Here is a 22,335-nt window from a genome sequence, read left to right on the forward strand (position 1 = left end):
AGAGAAGAACAGAAATAAGAAAGCAAATCAGTCAGGAAAACAGTTATAAATAATGTTCAGGGCATTTAAAAAAAAACCCTATAAGATCTCTGAAGCCATAAATCTGCTTCTGGGAGTACCTAGAAAGCCTTTTCAGTCATCTGCTAACAATTAGAGTTCTTCAGAGACATGCACAGTGCAGGTGATTGCCAGTAACCCTAGCACTCCAAGATGGGCAATATTCCCTGGTACTTACATGGCTGTTGATTCTTCAGCATGATGGCCTGGGGGCCTTACAACAGCAAAACCATTCTGTAAGAACAAGATAGGTTTTCAATTATCAGATTTTTTTGGAAAAAAAAGCTAGTTTCTCTGTGTAACACAGCACAGCAGGCAAACAGAATTGGATTCTACCAGAGGCTCTTGAGCACGTTTTGCTGCCCCCATTACCCTTTCATAGAATTAGCAGAAACAATATATGTGATCAAAGCTGCATATATATCATAACTTAAAGAGAAGCAAAGAGACAGACTCTAATATAGCCAGGATAACAGTAAGATATTTTGGAGCTGTACAGCACATAGATGGCAAATATACACAATAGCTATTGTTCTGTACGACACAAGCATAACTGATTTATTCATTTTAGTCCAGAATTCATAGTTGGTAGAGAGAAAGTATCACTGATCCACCCAAATTAACATTTCATCCAAATTAAATTGCTCCCTGTTGATCCATTTCAGACTATAAAACAGTAGAAAGGAAAAAAGCATTGATATTTACATACAATGGTTTGGAAATGTTGGCTCTACCTTCTGTGTAAACTAAACGATAAATTTACACTCGCACACAGAAAAGGCAATTCCTAAGAGTAGAAAAGGAGGACAATGAAAATCTCATTCTTCTCCAGTCTATAAATTAAGCTTGGAGGCCTGCCAAAGCTTGCAACTTTATTGAATTCCCTTAGTCAATTTCTAACACACATTCTGGAGTTTTATAGAACATTTTCATACACAGCAGCTATCAGAAGTAGTGATGATCAAGGAATTCCTTAACCTACAGATTCACTGCAATGCATCACGTAAAAAAAAACCCATGAAGTCCCCCCTACATGAAGTAAAGGAAAGATCTATAAATCCTTGCAGGACAGCTGCTGTTCAAAAATGTAGGCTGGATAGTCATGAAAATAATTTGCTATCATAAGGAAAAAACTGTTAATCAAAACCTGGGCCAAATTCCACTCCCTCTTATACCAGTGTGAATCAGGAGTAACTCCATTACTTTAGCAGATTTACTCTTGGTTTACACAGATGCGACGGGGAGCAGAGTTGGACTCTTGTGTGTTCAACTACTGCTTTAAAACCATAGCCAATGGAGATTTAAAAAAATGAGGTTCTAATCAATGCATAATTCTGGCAGCCAAACCTATATTTTAAGTAGTCAACAAGGAGTGCCCCAAATCTCTCATACAAAATGCAGCAATGGATTTTAAGAAAACACTGTAGAGTACTGTTGAATACATATGCCTTTTATTGATAAATTATTCTAATTAGAACTAAAGAGGCTAGTTAGGTTGCAGTGCTGCAGTACTTATCCAGGAAAACAACTATGAGAATCGATGGACCTGATTGTCCTTTCACTTCCACAGGTGTAAATAATGAGTAACTACAAGTAAATCAAGGGAGCTACACTGGTGTATGTGAGATCCATTTTCTTAGACAAAAGTGCCATTGAACGTAAAAATAGCAGTTGCCTTACTGAAGGCTAATTTAACAGCCAAGCAACATTACAATAGCATCTCATATAACCTACCGGCTAAACGCAATTAGAGAAGCCAACTACAATATTTTCTAGAGTCTAGACTATTGTGTTATCAGTCTAAACGGAGCCCAAGGCAGCTGCAAAGGAAGTTCCACTGACCCTCATTTAGAGACTTCAGGACACTCGGCAGCATCTCTCAATGTCATACTCCTCATTTGCATATAAATGTTCATACTTTATCAAAAAGAGACACACACGTCAGATATATGTGTCAGTTCTGAGCTATATCTCCCTTGGCAATTGAACAGAAAATGCCTGTAGATTGAATTCACCAGCAATGAAAACCAAAAACCAAGGCAACTACAAAGCCATTAGAGAGGAATATCCAGGATTGCCTACACTCATCGGGTTTGTTGTTTTTCATAAAGCTTCAGATCTTGGAGTCAGGTGATTAAAAAAAACATTTCTAGCCTTCATAATTGCTGAGAAAAACTTGAAAATGTAACCTTTGAAGGCTCAAAGGCCAGATGGCAAATTAAAAGTACCCCAAATTTACTATTTTTAAAAAATTTCATCATTTTAAAGCCAATGTAACGGACCATGGGGGATCTAACTCATGATTTTTGAATACTTAGGGTTGGCAATACTGAACAGCACCGGCTGTCTAAAGTAATTAGTCTGCTGATTGTACTTAATATACAGTATAGTGAACCAGAAGGAGGATGGGCTAGCCTATAGCTGTCAAACCAAATACTGCTAGCTAAAATCTTAGTACTTTTTGCGGCCTCTTTTTTCACAAAATATGTTTCACAGGTGAGTGTAACAAATTTCATTCTCATTCAGACAAATTCTGAGATGTGTTTCTCCCCTCTATCATTTGTGAAAATCTAAATAATATATACATTCAAGTACATGTAGGTAGAGAACCAAGAGAACACATAGTCAAGGAGGCATCACTCATCAAGTTATGACGTGTATTTTGCTCTTTCAATCCTGGAAAACAATTTGGAAATATCAGTGCAAGAATTATAGCTGCCCCTGCTCAGTTCACAGATCATTATTATCTAACCTTATCAGTATTCCCAAAAGATAGATATAATTAAGATGATTATCTCTCAGAGTACATCATGGGGATATCTAAAGGGGAGAAAATGGGACACTTTCCTGTTTTTGACAGCATGACAGATACATTGTACACTCCTCTCTTCTGTTTCTTTACTGTGGCAATCCACAAAGGCAAGGAGAATTGTTAGAATGATCCGTTTGGAGATCTAGTTTCCTTACCAGTGGCTAATTTGGGACATCTTGGGGTAGTTAACCCTGTCAGTCCCCTATGAGCATCCAAAATACCTATGTGACCCCTCTGGAGCATGCATTATATATCCGTACATTACACTGAAATACAGTGCATTACAACAGGCATGTGGGGAAACATTTTTCTTAGGAAAAAACCCTATGCTGGTGATCAAGCAGTTAATTTAATCTAATCCATATTGAGCAACACTGTACAGTGATTATCAGCTAACACACAGTATTTAAAAACAACATTCATGCAACTGATAGAACACTTCACATGTCCTTTAGCTTCAAGCTTTGCACAAACATACTCTATATTAGCACAACTGAATGTCAGCTCATTTATTTAGGCAATATTTAAATACCAAACTGTGAGCTCTGAACAGCTCTGGCTGAGGGATAGACAGAAATGCAAAAATACACTGTAGAGATAGACAGAGTAACGAAGAACAATATGTTGAAAATGAAGTGAACACATAAATTCAAAACATTTTTTACATACACCTATTTATACTAGGATACAGAAACCATTATATGTAAACTGACTGACATAAATGCACATTAAAAGAAAGATTCACGTCTGTGGCATTATATACTTAGTTCTCTGGTTAAACTTGAAGATAAGGAGTAGACCTGCAACTAAGATGGTATAAAGCAGTGGCTCTGAACCTTTCCAGACTACTGTACCCCTTTCAGGAGTCTGATTTGTTTTGCATACCTCAAGTTTCACCTCACTTAAAAACTACTTGCTTACAAAATCAGATGCAAAAATACAAAAGTGTCATAGCACACTATTACTGAAAAATTGCTGACTTTCTAATTTTTACCATATAATTATAAAATAAATCAATTAGAATATAAATATTGTACTCACATTTCAGTGTATAGCATATAGAGCAGTTTAAACAAGTCATTGTCTGTACGAAACTTTAGTTTGTACTGACTTTGCTAGTGCTTTTTATGAAGCCTGTTGTAAAACTAGGCAGATATCTCAATGAGTTGATGTACCCCCGGAAGACCTCTGCATACCCGCAGCATACGTGTACCCCTGTTTGAGAATCACTGGTATAAAGTCTACACAGGCTCAAACTGGGAATGAGAGAGGAGTCATATATTCAAACTTTCAATTCACAGAGAAGATGCATTTTCGATCTATGTGACCCTGTCTCCAGGCTACTGGAGAGAAAAACAAGGAGAATTCATTCTCTTCCTGTACTAAGGTAAGTATTCTGCTCCCTTTCAATGCTATACATGTGGCTGGATGCCTACTTTCCAAAGAGTAGCTGGGAGATCAGTCATGTATGCTAGCATTCTTTTCTTCAGTATTTTTGATGCTATTCCTTGATGCTATGCTATGCTATGCAACAGCACAATCGGACATCCATCCTGTTTCTGCTGAAATGCGCAGTCAAGGATAGTTTCCATCACATTATTGGGTTCTCTGCTGTTTATGTACAGGTTATATGCACTGATCTTCTATGGTGGATCCACGGCATAATGTGGTAATATAGGACTAAGAAGCATTTTGCCACAATGTGAATTTGTCCATTCACAGCAATGTGAGAACAAGATCATGGTTACTGATGTTCTTCTCAAATATCCTGTACCCATCCTCAATGATTCATGTGTTTATGGACACATTCCTACAAAGTGCTGAATGACTTCTAGAGGTGCTGGGCACCATCAACTCTCATTGGCTTCAAAGAGAGTTTAGGATGATTAATAACTTGCAGTCAGGCCCTGAGAGGGTAACATTGATTCAGCAGTTGAAACCACTGCCAGCCAACTTTGACTAGTTAATTGATAAATATAACTTTTGTATTAAAATGAATGGTATTTAGTATATTATATCTTGTTACAAAAAACGTACAGCATTTGTAAAATATATTTATTGCGGCAAGAAGCAGGGGTTCCTTTGGAAAAAAGACATCTAATCCTCTTTTGCTATCCTCAAGTTCAGTACAAAACTGGTACTGTATGATATTTATAAGCCCACTTGTGCATTGACTGTAAGCACCTTTTGGATCTTTACAAATGAGTTTCACATGACTTCACCCTACAGGACAAATAAATGCTCCCCAGAAAGTGTTCCAGTCATTTGCAGTGTCATGCACGCCGCTGCATCCCAATGGGACAACTTGTGTGAAAAAAGCTAGCCCTGTTTTTTTTAAAGACACAGCTTGGCTGTCTAATTTTGAAAATTTAGCCTTCTTTGTCTTTTGACTGTGTAAATAGGTAAAACAGTGTGATGCTGGGACCTAAGGCTTAACAATAGTAATATTCAAAGTGCCATTCTTGGTCATCAAAACATCCCTTTGATTTTAATAGGAGGGCTTTAGCTCTGTTTTAACAAATTTTCTGGATTTTTACATAGTAATTGGGTGCACAAGTCTTCTGGATCAGGCCAATATTGACATAAGACACTACTACATTTCTCTGTTTAGACTGCACTAGTTGGGTATATGACAAGTTCACCATGCTTTCATAAATAAAATCCTTTACAGTAGCATACTTTAAATACCTTTACTTTTAATATAGTTGGCCTATGTGATTTAAAAAAAATAATTTTGTAGCCATATTTGCAGCTGTGCAGGAGTTCCATTCAGCCAGCCGATGGGAGGGGACAAAGGTGGCCTTAAAACACCTTTGTGCTCCTCCAGTCTCTGATACTGTCAGCTCCCTGGCACAACATGGAGTAGCCACAGGGCTGCTCTAAGTCCCACCAGCTTGTAATAGTCCCTTTGAAGCTATTATCCTGGATGAGAATCACTGTGTTCCAATCATCCTGCTTCAGCATGACCCCAAGACATGCCATACCTCATGGTGGAGGGAACAAGAGTGTAAGAGGTAGGGGAATCTTCAGGTGTCTGTTTTAAGGTAGCTTTAAAGGCTATTTGCCAGAGCAGGAGCTAACATCTGGCCCTTGGTGTCTAAGAATGCTGTGTACAAGAACTCATGATATTAACAGAGCAGTACAAGCAGCATGTAGATTTGCCAAGGAAACTATAACGAACATGCAGGAATGCCATTATTTCTCACAAAAGAAGCCAGCAGAGGCCAGAAACACAAGAAATCGCCATTAAACATGTAACTGTATGATGGAAACAGAGTAATACGCAACTGCTTGTCTGCATCCGTGACAATTCTGTAAAGATGACAGCATTGGAGAAAACTGGAAACGTGGGACTTGTAGTCTAAGATGGCTGTACCTGGGTTGGCCTGTCTAGCCATGTATATTAACTACCCTAGTGAAAAATCAAACAAACAATAGGAAGAGAAGGACAATTGCTGTGAAGTTCAAGTGAATAATTCAAGTTGTATTGTTGTATAAAATAATAGCAATCACTTAGCTATGAACATAGCCATAATTACTAGGAGAAAACATCTAAGAGATGTTTTTGAATGCATTTTTTAAAAGACTAAAAGTAGAGCAAATAAAGGAAATGGTGTTTAAAAATCCATACTAGGCAATTATAGTTGCCAGCTTTTATAAAAACAATACAAACAATATAACAATAACTATAAACAAAGCAATTCTGATGATAGCAATTTACTCTGTGTTTGTCTTTTTTCTTCTTTCTTTTTAACTCAGTGTGCATAGATGCTGTTGCAATAGGTGGAAATGACAGCTAAGCACCTAATCCTGAGTGTCAGTGGGAACTGAGCACCAAACCGCCCTTTGTGCCTTTGGAAATCTCTCCTGCCATGGACATTAATTCATTCATTAGGAAGATGAGAGCTAGTGGCGGTAAGTCCTTCTCAGATAAGTGGCTTGTGTTGCTGCACTCCCACAGAGCTGGCCAGCAGAATCCCAAATGTGAGTGGGGCCACGGCCACAGGAGCAGGCAGAGACAGGTTTACTGGGGGCTAAACTAAATCAGTCTCTGCTGAAAAGCCTCTGTTACAGTGGAGCTGGGATTGAATTTTAAAACTGCCATTCCCCAGCGGAACTCCTTGGGCAGAGTAGCAGTGGTATCACCTCTGGAACAGTTACCCCAGGAGAAGGTGAAAATTGCATCTGTGGGGTTGAATCTGGCTCATTTTCTTTCATGCTTCATACCTTAATATTTCTTACTTACTTCAGTGTAGTTCAACAGGGATGCATTTGGGCATTGTTCTTCATTTCCCCCTTTGCTATACATCTGAAGTTGCCTTATAGAACTACTTATCAGTAAAACAGTACCACACAAATACCTGCTAAAGTAAAGCACAAACCATGAAGCAGTTCCTTACATAATCAATATATAACTGCATATGTAACACATTAGGAAGATTGGTACAGATGAAGTTAATATGTCATATTACTAACATGCCTCAGTCATTTTATGTGACGTAACAAGTAGAAATAGTATAGTTCTTTGTACCCAAATGGTATAACTTGTCATATTACAAAGATGGGAAGAAAAAAAATAAATCATTTTCCCCAGTATCTATTATGCACACCAACACACATTCAAGTAACACAACTAATTCAACTCTTCCATGATGATTGAAACAATATGGACATTACAACATCCCACTCTATCCGCAAATCAGCTGGTATCCAAGTTCAGTGCTGCCAAAAATATCTGACAAACTGTATGGCACATTTTTTGCATCTCATGCACTTAATCTTGTCTGACCGTATACTTTATAGACTGAGGTGAGACAGTGGTTCAGAGACCAACACCATATTCAAGCATATGGGTCTAATTCAAAGCCCACTGAAGTCAATAGGAGTCTCCAATGAAGTTTAAATCAGTCCCTATGTTCCTAGAATAGTCTTTTAAAGAAGTTTTTTTCCTAATTGTTTTTAAGAGATCAGGAGTAAAGCTCTTTTCATGCTTCTCTTCGACTGATTTCACAGACTTTTATAAAGATGCTTTGAAGCAGAAGCAGAGCCGTATTCCAATCCATGTTCCGCCCATCTTTTGACTACTAAATAACTATGCCGTCTTCTGCTATGTACAGGCCTCAATACCTTTCTCCCACGGTAAAGTCTGAACCAACTTTTTCCCTGCTTGCCTAAACTGGATTTTAGCAATACATCTGAACTGAGGGTATGGGCAATTAAAAAAAATTTTTTTTAAAGAGGTGCATTATTGAAGGGGGAAATGAACATATATATGCCTCTCCTTTTAAAGAGTAACAAAGAAGGAGAATATTTTGGGACAAATTGTGCTTACCCTCCTCACATGAATAATATCACTGATTTTATAGTGCTAGTTCCATGAGCATGACAGGCAGGATCTGGCCCTGTATGACTTGAGCCTTGAGCAATATCAGTATCCAAACTTATTTGGAATGACAATTTCAAGTTCAATTCCAGTTACCCAGAAATAGCAGGGAAACAGCACAGTAACAAGGACTGAATACAGCAAATTTATTTTGTTCCTGATGTGTGCTGACATATTGCAAAGCACCACCCCATAAAAGGATACAGTTTTTGTTTCTGGGGATATTAATTTCAAACTGTTTTAATTCAATTAAATGATCCCTGTCTAGTAAGAGGGTAATTACACCCACCCACACACCTGAAGATATGGGAAGGGGCTTGTGTTTGTTTTGGTTCAGTTTAACCAGATGCTCAAGATAGTATCGGACCTTGTCATCTTTTAACTGATTTGGCCTTTTTCTTGAGTGTCCTTGCGCATTACTGCCATGGAAACTTTTAAAACAAAAGGGAATAACCAGACAAAATCCACCAGTTCTTCACAGTTGTTTGCAGAGGTCTCTTCTGTTTCATATTTGTCAAATTAAAAATATATGGTGCTTATGTGTTTCTCGCACAGAATAGAGTGTTGCCATTGCCAATGTTGACATATTTAATGAATATAAAAATAAAATGAAGAGAAATCCTTATTTTGAGTATTGTGCTTAAAATAATTAACTCCAACTTATAGTAGCACTTAATAGGGATATTGGAAACTGCAGAAAAGAGTATCAGAAATGTTCCTGTGGATTCCAAAGGCCCAGTTGTGCAATCTTACTCACATTGAGTAGTACTTAATTACAAAAGGCCCCCCACTGCAGAATTAGTCCCCAAATTAGGCAGCCCCTTTCTTCAGCTACATTAGTTCAAGAATTAACCCATTTCACATCTGTTAATTTTTCTGTCAATGGGAAGGTGTGACAGGGTTGCCAAAGAAATCCAAGGCACATTACATAACCGGGAAAGACACTCAGAGATTGCATTTTCACAAGATACTATCCAGTAAAACTAATATTGCAGCATCGAAAAAGTATTTTTTAAGAATAATATTACTGAGCAATGTGTAAACATAACCAATTATAGTATTAATTTACTTATTGTTATATACTTATACATTAATTTTAGAGCCTTAAAAGCATTACTAAAATAATGAATAAGCACTGACAATAAATAATAATAGTAAAATATCTGGTTTTAAAAAGTTGCCAGTATTAATAATGACAATTTGGTTATCACTAGGGAAATACCAAAGACCCAAACACTATCACAGAAAGCAATTATTGGCTCCATTAAACATTAAAGGGTGAAATTCTGTGCTGTGCCGCTAAGAGGTGCAGCACAGAACTTACAACCTGGAGGAAGAAAGCAAAGGTGTGCCCTTTTGCTGCTGGGCTGCTCCAGGGACTGGTGAAGTCCCGGACATAACTTAGGCTATCTCTGGGAGCCTCTCTAAAAATATCTCTAGACAGCAATCGGGAGTTGTGACTGCAGTATGTATAGCCATACCGAAGCTAGCTTTGATCTAGCTAGTTCAAATAACAATGGCAGCATGGGCAGTGGCATGGGCTAGCTGCCTGAATACGTACAAGAATCCCAGGCAGGCTTGTACTTAGACAGCACCACAGCTGCATCACTATTCTTATTAGAGCTACCTAGACCAAAGCTCCTCCGGGTTTGCAGTCACACCTCTGATTGCCATGTAGCCCTCTCTGAATTACGGCAGCATTCCTGGGTGGTTGTATCGGTTGTAGCACTGTGTACGCTGACCCCACCCACACCACAATGCCTTGTACTCACTCCCAGCATGCCTCTTCCCTCCCACTACACCAGGGCTTGCACTGAGGGAATGCTCCCTCTGGAGGACAAAGGTCTTCTTCCACAGGAATGTTTGGTCCCTTTACTTGTCTTAAAGGGCCCAGCATAGGGGTGAGGATCTCATCCCAAAAGCCTAATTCACCAATGAAGTCCATGGGCCATATTTGATAAGATCTCACACATATGAAGAGCTATACACAAGAAGTTATTTGTAGTGCACAACTACTATTGGTCCTAAAACCCGCATGAACTATGTTCTGTATTCCTGAGCACCATCTAGTGAACCTTATCTATTAATTATTTACCTAGACATCTCTCATCTACAGAGCACTCCTGTAACAATATTCACCTAGGTTTGACACTGGCCTCCGCTTACATACACCCAAGTTGAGGGTCCATAGCTGAGAAAAGTTTACCAGGAATTGTATTGTAGTGCCAGAAGTCTCCACAACCTTCCCACCACTAGGGGTCTACAGTCAGCCAGTGTAGTGCCAAAAGTTGATGGTGCTGAACAGTGAGAGGAATGGGGGATGCAGCAGGGCTGGCTGGGGAATGTGCTGATTCAATACATCTAAGGTGCAGACTTCATCAGCAGGGTTCCTAACAATTGCATTTTGTGTCTCAAACAAATGTATGACAATGTTTTGAGTATCTAAATTATAGACAAATTCAATTTTCAATTTACTATTTAAAAAGTAAATCGCAGATTAGCACTAGATTTAAAATATTGACTTCCAGACTGCAACCACTTCAGTGGTAACTGAGGTCTTACAGTGGCTTACACTTTATTCTTCTCAGCTACTCATTACACACAGATAAACAACCAAGAAGAATCACACAGTGTGCAAGACCCCATAAATCCGTGGAGATAAGCAATAAAGGTCTTGCAGCAGATCCTGGTCATGTCAACTGCACATACAGCATATCTGTTTATTCTTATCTAGTCCTCCTTTTAAACTCTGTTAAGTTCTGCAGGGCAACCTACAGTCAACAAAGATAAAAGCTTGCGAAAAATCTCTACAGGTCCCTAATTGGTCCCTCTGGCCAGGAACAATGCACTGTAACTGTATGCACAGTACTAAACAGGGTCCAATTTTCAAACTTCTGTGCATAAAGGCCTGACATTTAGTCAGCAGGATTACTCTTCAACCTGAGTAGAGGGCTCCACAATATGGCCATATGTTTGGGTGCCCCAATTCTTCATTTGGTGCTTCAAATCACAAACACTTATTATTTATTCATTTATTTATATTATCAGACCACATAGAAGCCCTAGTCATGGACCAGGAATCAAGCGCTGTACAAACGCAGAGCAAAAGAGCTTACACTGCCCACTCTAAGTAGAAGACAAAAGGCAACAGATGGATACAGACAGACTGACAGGAGAGTACAAGGAAACTGTCAGACAATAATCATGATTTAAGCACCTAAATGTCAACATCCAGGTTTGAAATTGAGCTAAAAAGTACTGTCTTAACTGAACTACGCTATCTAGGGTATAATTGAAATACTGACGGAAGTAAAATTGAGATGAAGGAAATTCACCATAATTTCATTCCAACATACATTGTTGGTCCTAAAATATTTACCTCCTACCTAGGCTTTGATCACGGGACTAAGTCCACCAGCATTTGGACAAGAAAATGTATACGCAGTTGCATTAAGAAGCCATGTTAGCTCCAGCAATACTTATTGGGGTAACTCAGCATTCAAGAAGAGTTATGGTGTACCTTAAATAGAGGTGTTAAAATACCAAATAAAATGTCAAAGTCTGTCATGTCTGGAGCTTTTATAAATTGTTTAGACTGGGAATAATTTGGGTTTTGTACATCATTCTGTTCAGATCATGTAGAAAAGAGAAAAATAAGGTGGGAGAGGAAGAACAATGAAGCATAGTCAGTTTGAAGTTGTTTGATGGAAAAGTATACCCTGGATCATTACCTCCCTAATCAACAATTTCCCTATTCCGCCGTAACTTGCAAGTCCACTAGTTACCTTTCCTCTCTCTGGGTGGTATTCTGAGGCTACACATACTACTCAATAATCATATTAAAAATCACTTCAAAAGGGAATTCCAGTACAGCTTGCCAGATATGTACATACTATGAGTAATTTTAACTTGGACTGTAGCTCCCTAATCACCTCTGTGTTAAAAAAAAAAATACTACAGTATACCGACAGCAAACCTTTCCCTTGTGAACAGAAGGTTTTGAATAATAAAATCTGCCAACTACCTAGCAGAGTATTTAGATTACCACACCTTAGTGACCATCTTTCCCACTCTCTCCTCTTCCACGCTCGCCACAACTCCAGAAAAATAACATCTCTCTTTCAGCTTCTTCCCTCGTTTTCCCACACACCACGCAACCCAGACCTCACCTTCAGCTCTCCAGAGGCTACTTTGGAAGCCAGTTCGATGACACAGCCAACAGCCATGCGTGCAGCGCCGGACGAATGCAGCTCATTCCAAATGGTGTCACTGTCCACCTGAGCAAACAGTCAGTAGAGAAGGAAAAAAAAAAAAGAAAGAAAGAAAGAAAGAAAGAAAGAGAGTATAAGAGAAAACAAATCAGTGAGGGAGGGCTGGCAGGGTGACAGCCAATGTACAATAACATTAGTCTTCCGCCTTGGCCAGCTGAAAAGGCCTTCTGGACATGGCTTTGCTTATACTTTTTCTCTACACTGACTTCTCCAATGGAAACACATTCCTGTCATGCCTCACTGCCATTCCCTGTTTAGATTTCTCATTACAAACAGCATTACATAGGCCGGATCTGGCCTAGTTACAGGCCTGTTAGACACCAGGCCCCAGTAGTAGATACAATATATCTACTACTTAGAGGGCCCTTAGTTATACGTGAAAATGAGTTTTGCAAGTGCCAGGACAAAGAAAGAATTTAAAAGAAATTTTTGACTACAGGCATTAGGAAAGCAAAAGAAATTATTATTAAGAAATTGTTATTAAGAAATCAGTAGCACATATTCTTCACAAGACGACAGCTACCGTTCATATTCCTTAAATAAATGGAAGGAAAATTTTAGATTTACTGAGAACACTCAATAAAGCCATTTAAAAATTAGAACTACTAAAATAATAAATCAGATAAAGAAAAGCATCCTCAGGATAATCCCACATTTTTATAATCCCAATCCTATTTTCTATATGCTACTTTGCTAGGATTTGCCTAGTGGAAAATAGAAATATAATCAAATAGTTTGTTAGATTTCTGAATGCAAACTATACATTTATGATTCATTTGATTCATGCTTGAGATAGGAGCAAAATAAGGAAGAAATACAATGTGAAAAATTAATCTCTGCTGCAATTCCACTGAATTTGATGCAGTTATATCAGGGATGAATTCAGACCAGTATGTTTTAGCTACTAACATTTAATTAAAGATTAACAGGATTGCTGACTCTTCAAATTATTTTCTATCATAAGTATTAAATGAGATCCTGCCACCTATTAAAAAAAATAAGGGAATACAGCAGACATGAGACAGCATAGATTAAGAACTTTAGTAAATATGTTTAAAAAGTTACACTTATGAAATACTTCTGTTTTCAATAATCCATTAAATGTGCTTGCATAAAGTAATGAATGCAAAGCAGAATAAAAACTAATGAATGAAAATGGTGAAGGGTTGCATTTACATCGTATGATTTCATACCAAGCAGACACATTAGTATGAAATATTTGAATCTGGCAAATATGCAGCCTGCTTTGATGCTCTATAGGAAGTACCTTTAAATGGGAAAAATATCACACAAGTCCACTATGAAAAAAAAAAGCTTTAGAAATACCAATTCTAGGTGGCAGATCCTATTTTTTAAAGTTTCCAAATACACTGAGACATGTTTTTAATTTGAACTTCTGTTCTTAATTTCTCAAAAACGAAATCAGGTAATTGAAAATAGATGCAACTGTTACTTGACTCTGGAATTTCTGAGGAATTCTCTAGAAATAGTAGAAATAGAAAGAAGTTTGATCTTCTATACACCTGTCAAATGTGTTCATCATTGATGTTACATTACTATTAAATTTCAAGCTGTCGTAATGATCTCATTTTTCAGTGTATTGCACCTGATTCCTCTTTCTCTTTCACCAGGTTACACTGGTATAACACAACTGACTTCAAGTGGGTCAGTCCACATTCTCATCAGTGTGACAGGAGAATTAGGCCCTTTGAATAGTAAGACTTGCATTTGCTTGTCAAGCTTAGTATAATGAAGATATTTTGTATTTTCATCTGAGGATGTCAAAGTGCTGTACAAACATGAATTAAGCCTCACAACACAAATAAGTAATGATTTATTATGCTTCTCTTACAGATGGGTAATATTATTTTTTAAGAAATTAAGCAGCTTTTCCAAGGATACACAGTACGTCAATAGGTAGATCGCAGAATAAAACCAACAAGCACTAAGTCCCGAAGCTTCAGCCATTAGACAACACTCCTGCGGCGTTTGTCTCTAATGCTTCATATGAAGCAGCTGTCATTAAGATCTATTTTAAGTCAAAAATGGAAAAAAATAGAAGATATTTGTTAAACACAATAGAGTAGGATAAACACAGTATTGTATTCAATTTGAATGCTTATTAAGAGAAGGACTAAACAGGAGCCCTTTCCTACCATGTGCATGGCTAGCAAATGAAGGTTAAAAAACCAAAGCAGTGGTTGATGAAAATGATTCAACTGCAGTTCAACGTGCCAAGATACAAGCAAGCAGGGAACCTACGGCCTTGGAGGGGTTATGATTCATTTCCAGAGTTGCTTGTTGAGTCAAAAATTGTAACCACAGTTTGTGAATGTATCCGCCCTTCAAAATGGTTGTCTCCTCTATAACATGAGAAAGGGATTGCTAGCAGCTGAGCACTATCCCTGTTGCCCAGACTGTTTATTGTGTTAACTATTTTCTGTGTTCTACTGTGGATAAGGAGAATGAATTGGAACAAGGCCCAATATTTACCACTGGAAATTTCCCTATGAGCTCTTGACCCACGAGAGCCTAATTTTAAAGGGACTTGAGATAATAATGGGAAATTGGAAAACAAAACAGCATGTTTCTCCTGCTGATAATAGCTCATCTTACCTAATTAGCCTCTCACAGTTTGTATGGCAACTTCTAACTTATCCGTATGTATATATATTTCTTCTTACTATATGTTCCATTCTATGCATCCGAAGAAGTGAGCTGTAGCCCTCGAAAGCTTATGCGCTAATAAATTTGTTAGTCTCTAAACTGCCACAAGTACTCCATGTCTCAAGGTATTTTCAAATATGACTAACAGAGAGTATAAGGGAAATTCAGCACTTTAACAGATGAATTGGGGATGGCACATATCATGCATTTGGATCTCCCAAAGCAACAGGTGCACACTTCCAGCTGCGGAACTGTGTGCGCTGCAAGAAGGGTACAAGAAAATTAACACACACACGAAAAAGGGATGATCAACATGGGGAGATACAGCTTTACATTTTACCCCTTAAAAATTAAATTCTGGAGTCCACACTCCTGCAAATCTCTATTGAACTCCATGGGAGATTTCCCTGAGAAACAACTAAAGAAGATCTTGGCACATAAAATTCAACTCCTGAGGTCAGGAATGGAGGAGCTCTATTAGATGATCTAGTTCATCCCTCTGCCAGTGCTGAATTGTTTCTTTCCCTATTATTACTAGTTTTAAATATCTCAGTTGCTTGGGCCTAAGACATTTTCTTAGAGGCAATTTACTCAGTAGTTTATTCAGCAGCATGCTATTGAACTACCACTGTATAAAAAGGCAAACGTGAAAGTTATGTCTGTTAGTTTTCCTAGATTTCACTCTTTAATTGCAATACACTGGGATGTAAAAGAAAGCAGAAGGTAGCCCTATGTATCTTCTTGATTGCGCACGATGGGCCAAATTCAGAGGTGTCATAAATAGGCTGGACACTGCAACAACCTAGTGTCTGAATGTAAATGTATGTGTGTTACTACTGTAAGAAATTGGAGAGGAAGGAGAAAGTTGTAGTAGAAAAAGTAGCCAGAATGTAAGAGGATGGGAAGCTTCTTTTTGCTTTTATGCACCTCTTGTTTATTTTTTCTGTTCCAACCCCACTCTTCTGTGTGTTTTAATGCCACCTACATACACTCACACCAATGTACTGGGATGTAACTTGTACCACGATCTAAGTATCTTCTGAATGTATCATAGTCTGAAAGAGGTATTTGAAGAGAAACAATTCTAACTAAATTGAAGGGCAATATTTACAATTATTTCGACTCTACAGATAAATGATTATTTATTAAATAGGTAACAGCTCCTCAGAAAATGTCTCAAATGCAATCCCCTGAAACATTTAAAACTACACAAATGATGTTTAATTTAAATATTTTACTGGGTGTTCCCCAGTGAAATGTGAAGACAACTGCTGTGTTAAAGTCCAGTCAGGTATACAAGACTAATTTTTGTTTGGATTACTTGTAAAAGTAATTATCATGCACATTGTGTAAAGAGTTGTCACTTTGGATGGGCTATCACCAGCAGGAGAGTGAATTTGTGTGGGGGGGTGGAGGGTGAGAAAACCTGGATTTGTGCTGGAAATGGCCTAACCTGATGATCACTTTAGATAAGCTATTACCAGCAGGACAGTGGGGTGGGAGGAGGTATTGTTTCATATTCTCTGTGTATATATAAAGTCTGCTGCAGTTTCCACGGTATGCATCCGATGAAGTGAGCTGTAGCTCACGAAAGCTCATGCTCAAATAAATTGGTTAGTCTCTAAGGTGCCACAAGTACTCCTTTTCTTTGTACAAGATGAATACAACAGGACAACATATATGAATAAGTGGAGTAGGATTTGAGTCTTTGTGTAGTCCATCATTACTTCCTACCTACCTCAGGTCCACCTCATGGACAACCTATATACTTAGTGACAGGTTTCAGAGTAACAGCCGTGTTAGTCTGTATTCGCAAAAAGAAAAGGAGGACTTGTGGCACCTTAGAGACTAACCAATTTATTTGAGCATGAGCTTTCGTGAGCTACAGCTCACTTCATCAGATGCATACCGTGGAAACTGCAGCAGACTTTATATATACACAGAGAATATGAAACAATACCTCCTCCCACCCCACTGTCCTGCTGGTAATAGCTTATCTAAAGTGAGCATCAGGTTAGGCCATTTCCAGCACAAATCCAGATTTAGTCTCTAAGGTGCCACAAGTCCTCCTTTTCTTTTTGTATATACTTAGTGCATAACATTCTTGCTAAAGATGTCATAGTTTCTGAATCATTGCTTTATGGAAAAGTCCTATAGAATTTAATAGAAAGTGATGCCTTTTCCATAGGTGTTTTGGACCATCCTATAGACTTTAATAGAAAATGTTATCCCTGTTAGATATTCCTACAGAATATTTTAAATAAAACCCTATATAAAATTTAGCATTTTATACTAAATTCGATTGGTTTCTAGCACAGGATCCTTTCACTTTAATCCCTATTAATGGTTGTTTTTTTTCCCATGAGGAAGATATGCTTTGGATGTTTTGAAAATTAACCTAGAGCATTCAGTATCTTGATAGAATAAAATATACATAACATAAAACAAAAAGGGGTTTTGATAGAATTTTGATAGCACCAAAACTTCAGTATTAAAATATAACTATACTCAGTGTTTTGGCATCAATGTTCTTATCATTTATGCAGACCTTCAAAGAATAAGAATAATCTGTGATAATGCTGTGAGCCAGAAAACACAACCCCAGTCTGAAGAGTAAAGTTTTTAAGACCCATATGAATTTACTTTATTCAGAGTTTTCTGAATGAACACTGTACTTTGCAGGCTCTTTCAAGCACATCTATCGTAGCTCAACCATTGGTATGAATAGCAACACTAATACTCTGTAAAGCTGCAAATGATAAAAATTAAACTACTTATTCTTGACGTAGATGTGGCGATATTAAAAAGGAAGAGAGAATGACTTAAATGAAAAGCATTTATACTGTCTAAAAGCATCTAATATTTCAAGTGTTGGATGCACTTGAAATGCTATATCTTATACTACCAAAAGGAACTTGATAGGAATGTATTTCTTATGATCAATTTATATCGGATATCTTGAGGCCTAACAATGAAAACCTTAACATTCCAAAAGCAAACAAACAAACAAAAGACCTCACAGCAACACATAATAGTCCAGTTTATAGGGTGCTTGTTACAACAGCAAGACTGGGACATTCTGTGTTAGGCTGGATTGGTTAGTAGCTGAAAATAGCTGTTACCACTATAAATTACTGCCAGATGCATTGTGTGGGGAGAGGTGGAGAGGTGAGGGAAGATACATTTGGGTGGGTGGGGGGGGCCGTTTATCTTAATAGCTTTTTTAATTACAAAAATCTGAAATACTATATGCCTAATACTGTAAATATAGGCTTATCTTTGGTGGCCTGGATCCTATCTGAGGGATGGGGAGAGTGATGAAAAAATTCTAAAAACAGTTAAACATTTTTCTTGCAACTTTTCTCTCTTCTCTCTCTCTCTCACCCGTCACATATCCCAGCCCCCACCATTGATCTCTATTCCAAACTTTCTCCCTCCTTAAGAAGGGTCCTTTCAAGATCCTGGCACCAACTCTACCCTGTGGGCATTTGGGATCCAGATTTTCTGTTCATAATATAACAATATAAGTGTGTCATTTCCAATTATCAGAGAGAGACAGGCAGGCAGGCAGAGTGTTCTACAGCTTATCTTCTTCTCTGAAACTAAGCTCAGTCTCAAATTCACATATACCAATAACCGGGAAATAATACAAGACAAAGGCAATGATCAGGGCCATTCTTTAGGTCCCACACTTACAAGCTCTGTAGGTTCTTCTGATTAATCAAACATGTCCGAGTTGGAGGAGCACAACTGCCACTGAATATTATCCTTTAAAAATCAGAGTGCATTCAACTCAAATTTTAAGGTTGGGGGATTTGTCTCAACTGCAGCGTTAGCTTGAATGATCTACTCTCTAGTTAACAGCTCTTAAGTTAGCCTCACTCTAGTGAGAGCAGTCACACTACAAAAAAACACTCAAGCCGCTCAGAGTGATGGTAGTAGCAGTTCAGAGTAGCTGAGTCGCTAGTGAATTAGTAGGTCCTGCATCAGCAGCTCTTGAGCTTGAACCCACACCCCCTAACAGGCCAGCTAGCCTGAGTTTAAAGTGCCACTTAACTGGAGCTATTAATGTGTATCAGTTAGGAGTCAGTTAGGGGTAACACTTGAGTTACACCTTGAGCTAAAACTGCAGTGAAGGCAAGCTCTAGATCTCAAATGCAAAGGGCTAGAATATCTGCTTGGTACCCTCTGACTCCTAATGCATCTCTCTCACACGCACATATTGAATTAAAATGTATGCAGCTCCCCCAGTAGGATCATATGCCGGTTGGTGGGAACTGTTGGCAAAAGATGACCTTTTAATGGCAGTTACTGTATATTATATGCACAGTATCTTGGGCAAAAGCAAAAACGGGTAATTGTGGTTCAAAAGTAATAGCTCTTCGGAGGGATTTAAAGGGACTTCCCTCTCATCCATTGAACCCCTAGGAGTTGTGCTAAAATCTTCTCAGATGGAAGTTGTACCAACATATATTTCAGGGGAAATCGGTAGCTTAACACATACTCTGGAGAACCCATTACATTGATTTTATGTTGTGGTCAGACACGGTAAATATAAAGATGGAATGCAACAGAGTAATATTAACTAGCTAAGTTATTGGCCTTCATGGAATGGACCAACAGAAAACTGTAAGAAATACACTCGAAATCACAGATTTCCCATGTGACCATGTGATCCACAGGAATTTGTATGTTGCTTAGTAAATTTTATGTGCCTTAGCAGGTATAAAAGTTTTCAGAGTCTCACACTCTGCCACTTGTGTCAGAGCAAACATGTTTCCTTCACTGTTTTTTGTTACTGGCATGTAAGTAGTAACTGAATATTTTCCGGAAGCATTACAGCCTCTAAAACGTGTGTGTGGCATTTTGATATGTCTGCCAGCAACGAGCCTGTCATCATTGGAATGAGCTAGTGCCAAAGAGTGTTAATGCACTAGCCTGCAACAGTGTGCTCATATCCATGCCCAGTGCTACACTCCAGCTGCCATGCTAACAGTTCCCATCTCCTATCCATATGGAATCACTGGTCACAGTGATCATTCATCACATCCATGATTTCACTAGGAATCAAAAGAGCCTCTGTCTTGCTTCTCTGCTTCTGTTTCATCTCACCATGACTAAAGAAGCTAAGGTGTGTACATCATAACCTAGAAACGATCCTTAATAAATGGCCTGTCATCCATGTCTCTCAATAGTGAACAAAGGAGAGAAAGTATGTGTGCCTGGCCTGGTGTTTCCTTCATAAATTTTGTTTATCTGAAGCGTGTGAGTAGGATACTTTAGAAAGAATATATTCCAACACTGGCATACTGAGCTTCTTATAATATTATAATTACTTATAAAACTGCAGCAGTTTACTAAGATTTTGCTTTGATAATGGTTTTCCTGATATACGAGTACTCAGAATAGCAGCTATTCAGGAATGTACTTGTACTTCCAGTGTGATTTATAGGGAAATAATAAATATGCAACCTTTAGAATCTGAGCTAGATAAATACCTCAAAATATTTTCACAGTTACTTAAAAAAACCACGCCAACAACCTGAATTCACTTGGGCTGTGTTCACTCCCCATTTGTGTTTGCTCCCTGATAATATTCTAATAAATGAGTCTACTGGCTGGAAAGTCCACGGAAACAGCAAATTTTAAGAAGATTTTGGAAAATGTTTGCAGTGTTGCAATAGGTGTGTCGGTCCCAGGATATGAGAGAGACAAGGTGGGTGAGGTAAAATCTTTTATTGGACCAACCTCTGTTTGTGAAAGAGACAAGCTTTTGAGCTTACACAGAGCTCTTCTTCAGGTATTATTGGAGACTATAGCCAGAGAGTGAATTTTGAATTTAGAAAGGCAACTATTTGCACAAGAAATGTTACTATAATGGTATGTCTACACTGCAGGCAGAGGTGTGACCACAGCACTTCTAGAGGTACCTGAGCTAGCTTTGATCTAACTAGCTTGAATAACAACAGCACAACAACAACAACCATTGCAGCACCGCCCAGAACTCTAGGTATGTATTCAAGTGCCTAGTCCATGCTGCCACCTGTTCTGTCTTGGTTTCACTGCTGTTATTATTTGAGCTAGCTAGGTCAAAACAAGTTTGCAAAGTCACGCCTCTGATTGCAGTAGAGACATACCATAAGAGTACGCCATATATATACTTGGAGCTAAGCCACTCCAAACAAGGAACAGAAAAATGCCATGTTACCTATGCGTTCCCTAATCAAGACTTCTAAAGTTTGGAATAATAAATACAAGTAATTAGCTACTCATGAATGATCTACAGTCCAAAATTTATTTAGAGAAAATATTCCTGCTGAAGAAAAAAAAAGAACGTCAAGGGCCCTATTTTGCCCTGTTGCATTGGTGATTGGGCTTAAAGTTTCATTGTGAATTCAATTTCTGAGCCATAAATGCCTGAAGAAGCAAGTTTGTAACAGCAGTGCTGATAGATCTTTAAAAGTGAATTGGAAAACATTTCATTTTTTTAATTTTAAATGATCTTCTTTGGCTTTCAAATCACTAACAAAACTGTATCGATATAAGTGCAAGAAAAGTATTAAAATAATGTTATCTTTAAAAGAAGTAGTTGAACTTAATAACCCGCCTTAAATTCTTGGAAAGATTCAAGTTCAGGGTTCTGTGTGTCTCTTGCAGCAGCTGAAGATATTACAAACACCTCACAAAAACACAAAGTCTTGAACCCAAATTTGGATGGATATAATAGTGGTGGTAGGATCATTTCTTTTGGGGAAAGGATGGATTAGAATTTATTTTTAGAAAAAGATCATAAATAATACAGCTTGGCACAGATTCAAGTCTCAGAAATGTGGCACATATCACCAGATGCTGGTAAAAAAGTTACTGCAGACCTCGCCCTAAGTATTCTATTAATTTAACTCTACATTTGCTTCAGTTTTCAATGTATTTGTGTGCAAAAATCCATATGTAATTGCCTCCCTGTATTTGATGATGCAGTTCCTATGAGTTCATGTGCAAATTGAGCCATTTGTGCATGCAATCACAGTAACTGCAGATACTTACATGTAGAACTCAGGCCCCCCTCTTTGAAAAGTTTGACCTCTTACTACAGAGTTCATTTTTCGGATGCATCATGTTTCAGCCCTCTTCTTGGACATAGATGA

General features: G+C 38.1%; 1 protein-coding gene across 1 annotated transcript in view; it reads right to left on the minus strand.

The window, feature by feature from the left end:
• Positions 1-22,335, minus strand: part of HDAC9 (histone deacetylase 9) — a 547,732-nt gene that overhangs the window by 110,747 nt on the left and 414,650 nt on the right. Inside the window, exons 17-18 of the mRNA XM_077811396.1 lie at positions 12,422-12,529; positions 236-291 (exon numbers count right to left, since the gene is read on the minus strand). Of these exons, the coding sequence (XP_077667522.1) occupies positions 236-291; positions 12,422-12,529 (164 nt within the window). The remainder of the gene's footprint in view (positions 1-235; positions 292-12,421; positions 12,530-22,335) is intronic.

Source organism: Eretmochelys imbricata, chromosome 2 (genome assembly GCF_965152235.1).
Source record: "Eretmochelys imbricata isolate rEreImb1 chromosome 2, rEreImb1.hap1, whole genome shotgun sequence".
Lineage (NCBI taxonomy): Eukaryota > Metazoa > Chordata > Testudines > Cheloniidae > Eretmochelys > Eretmochelys imbricata.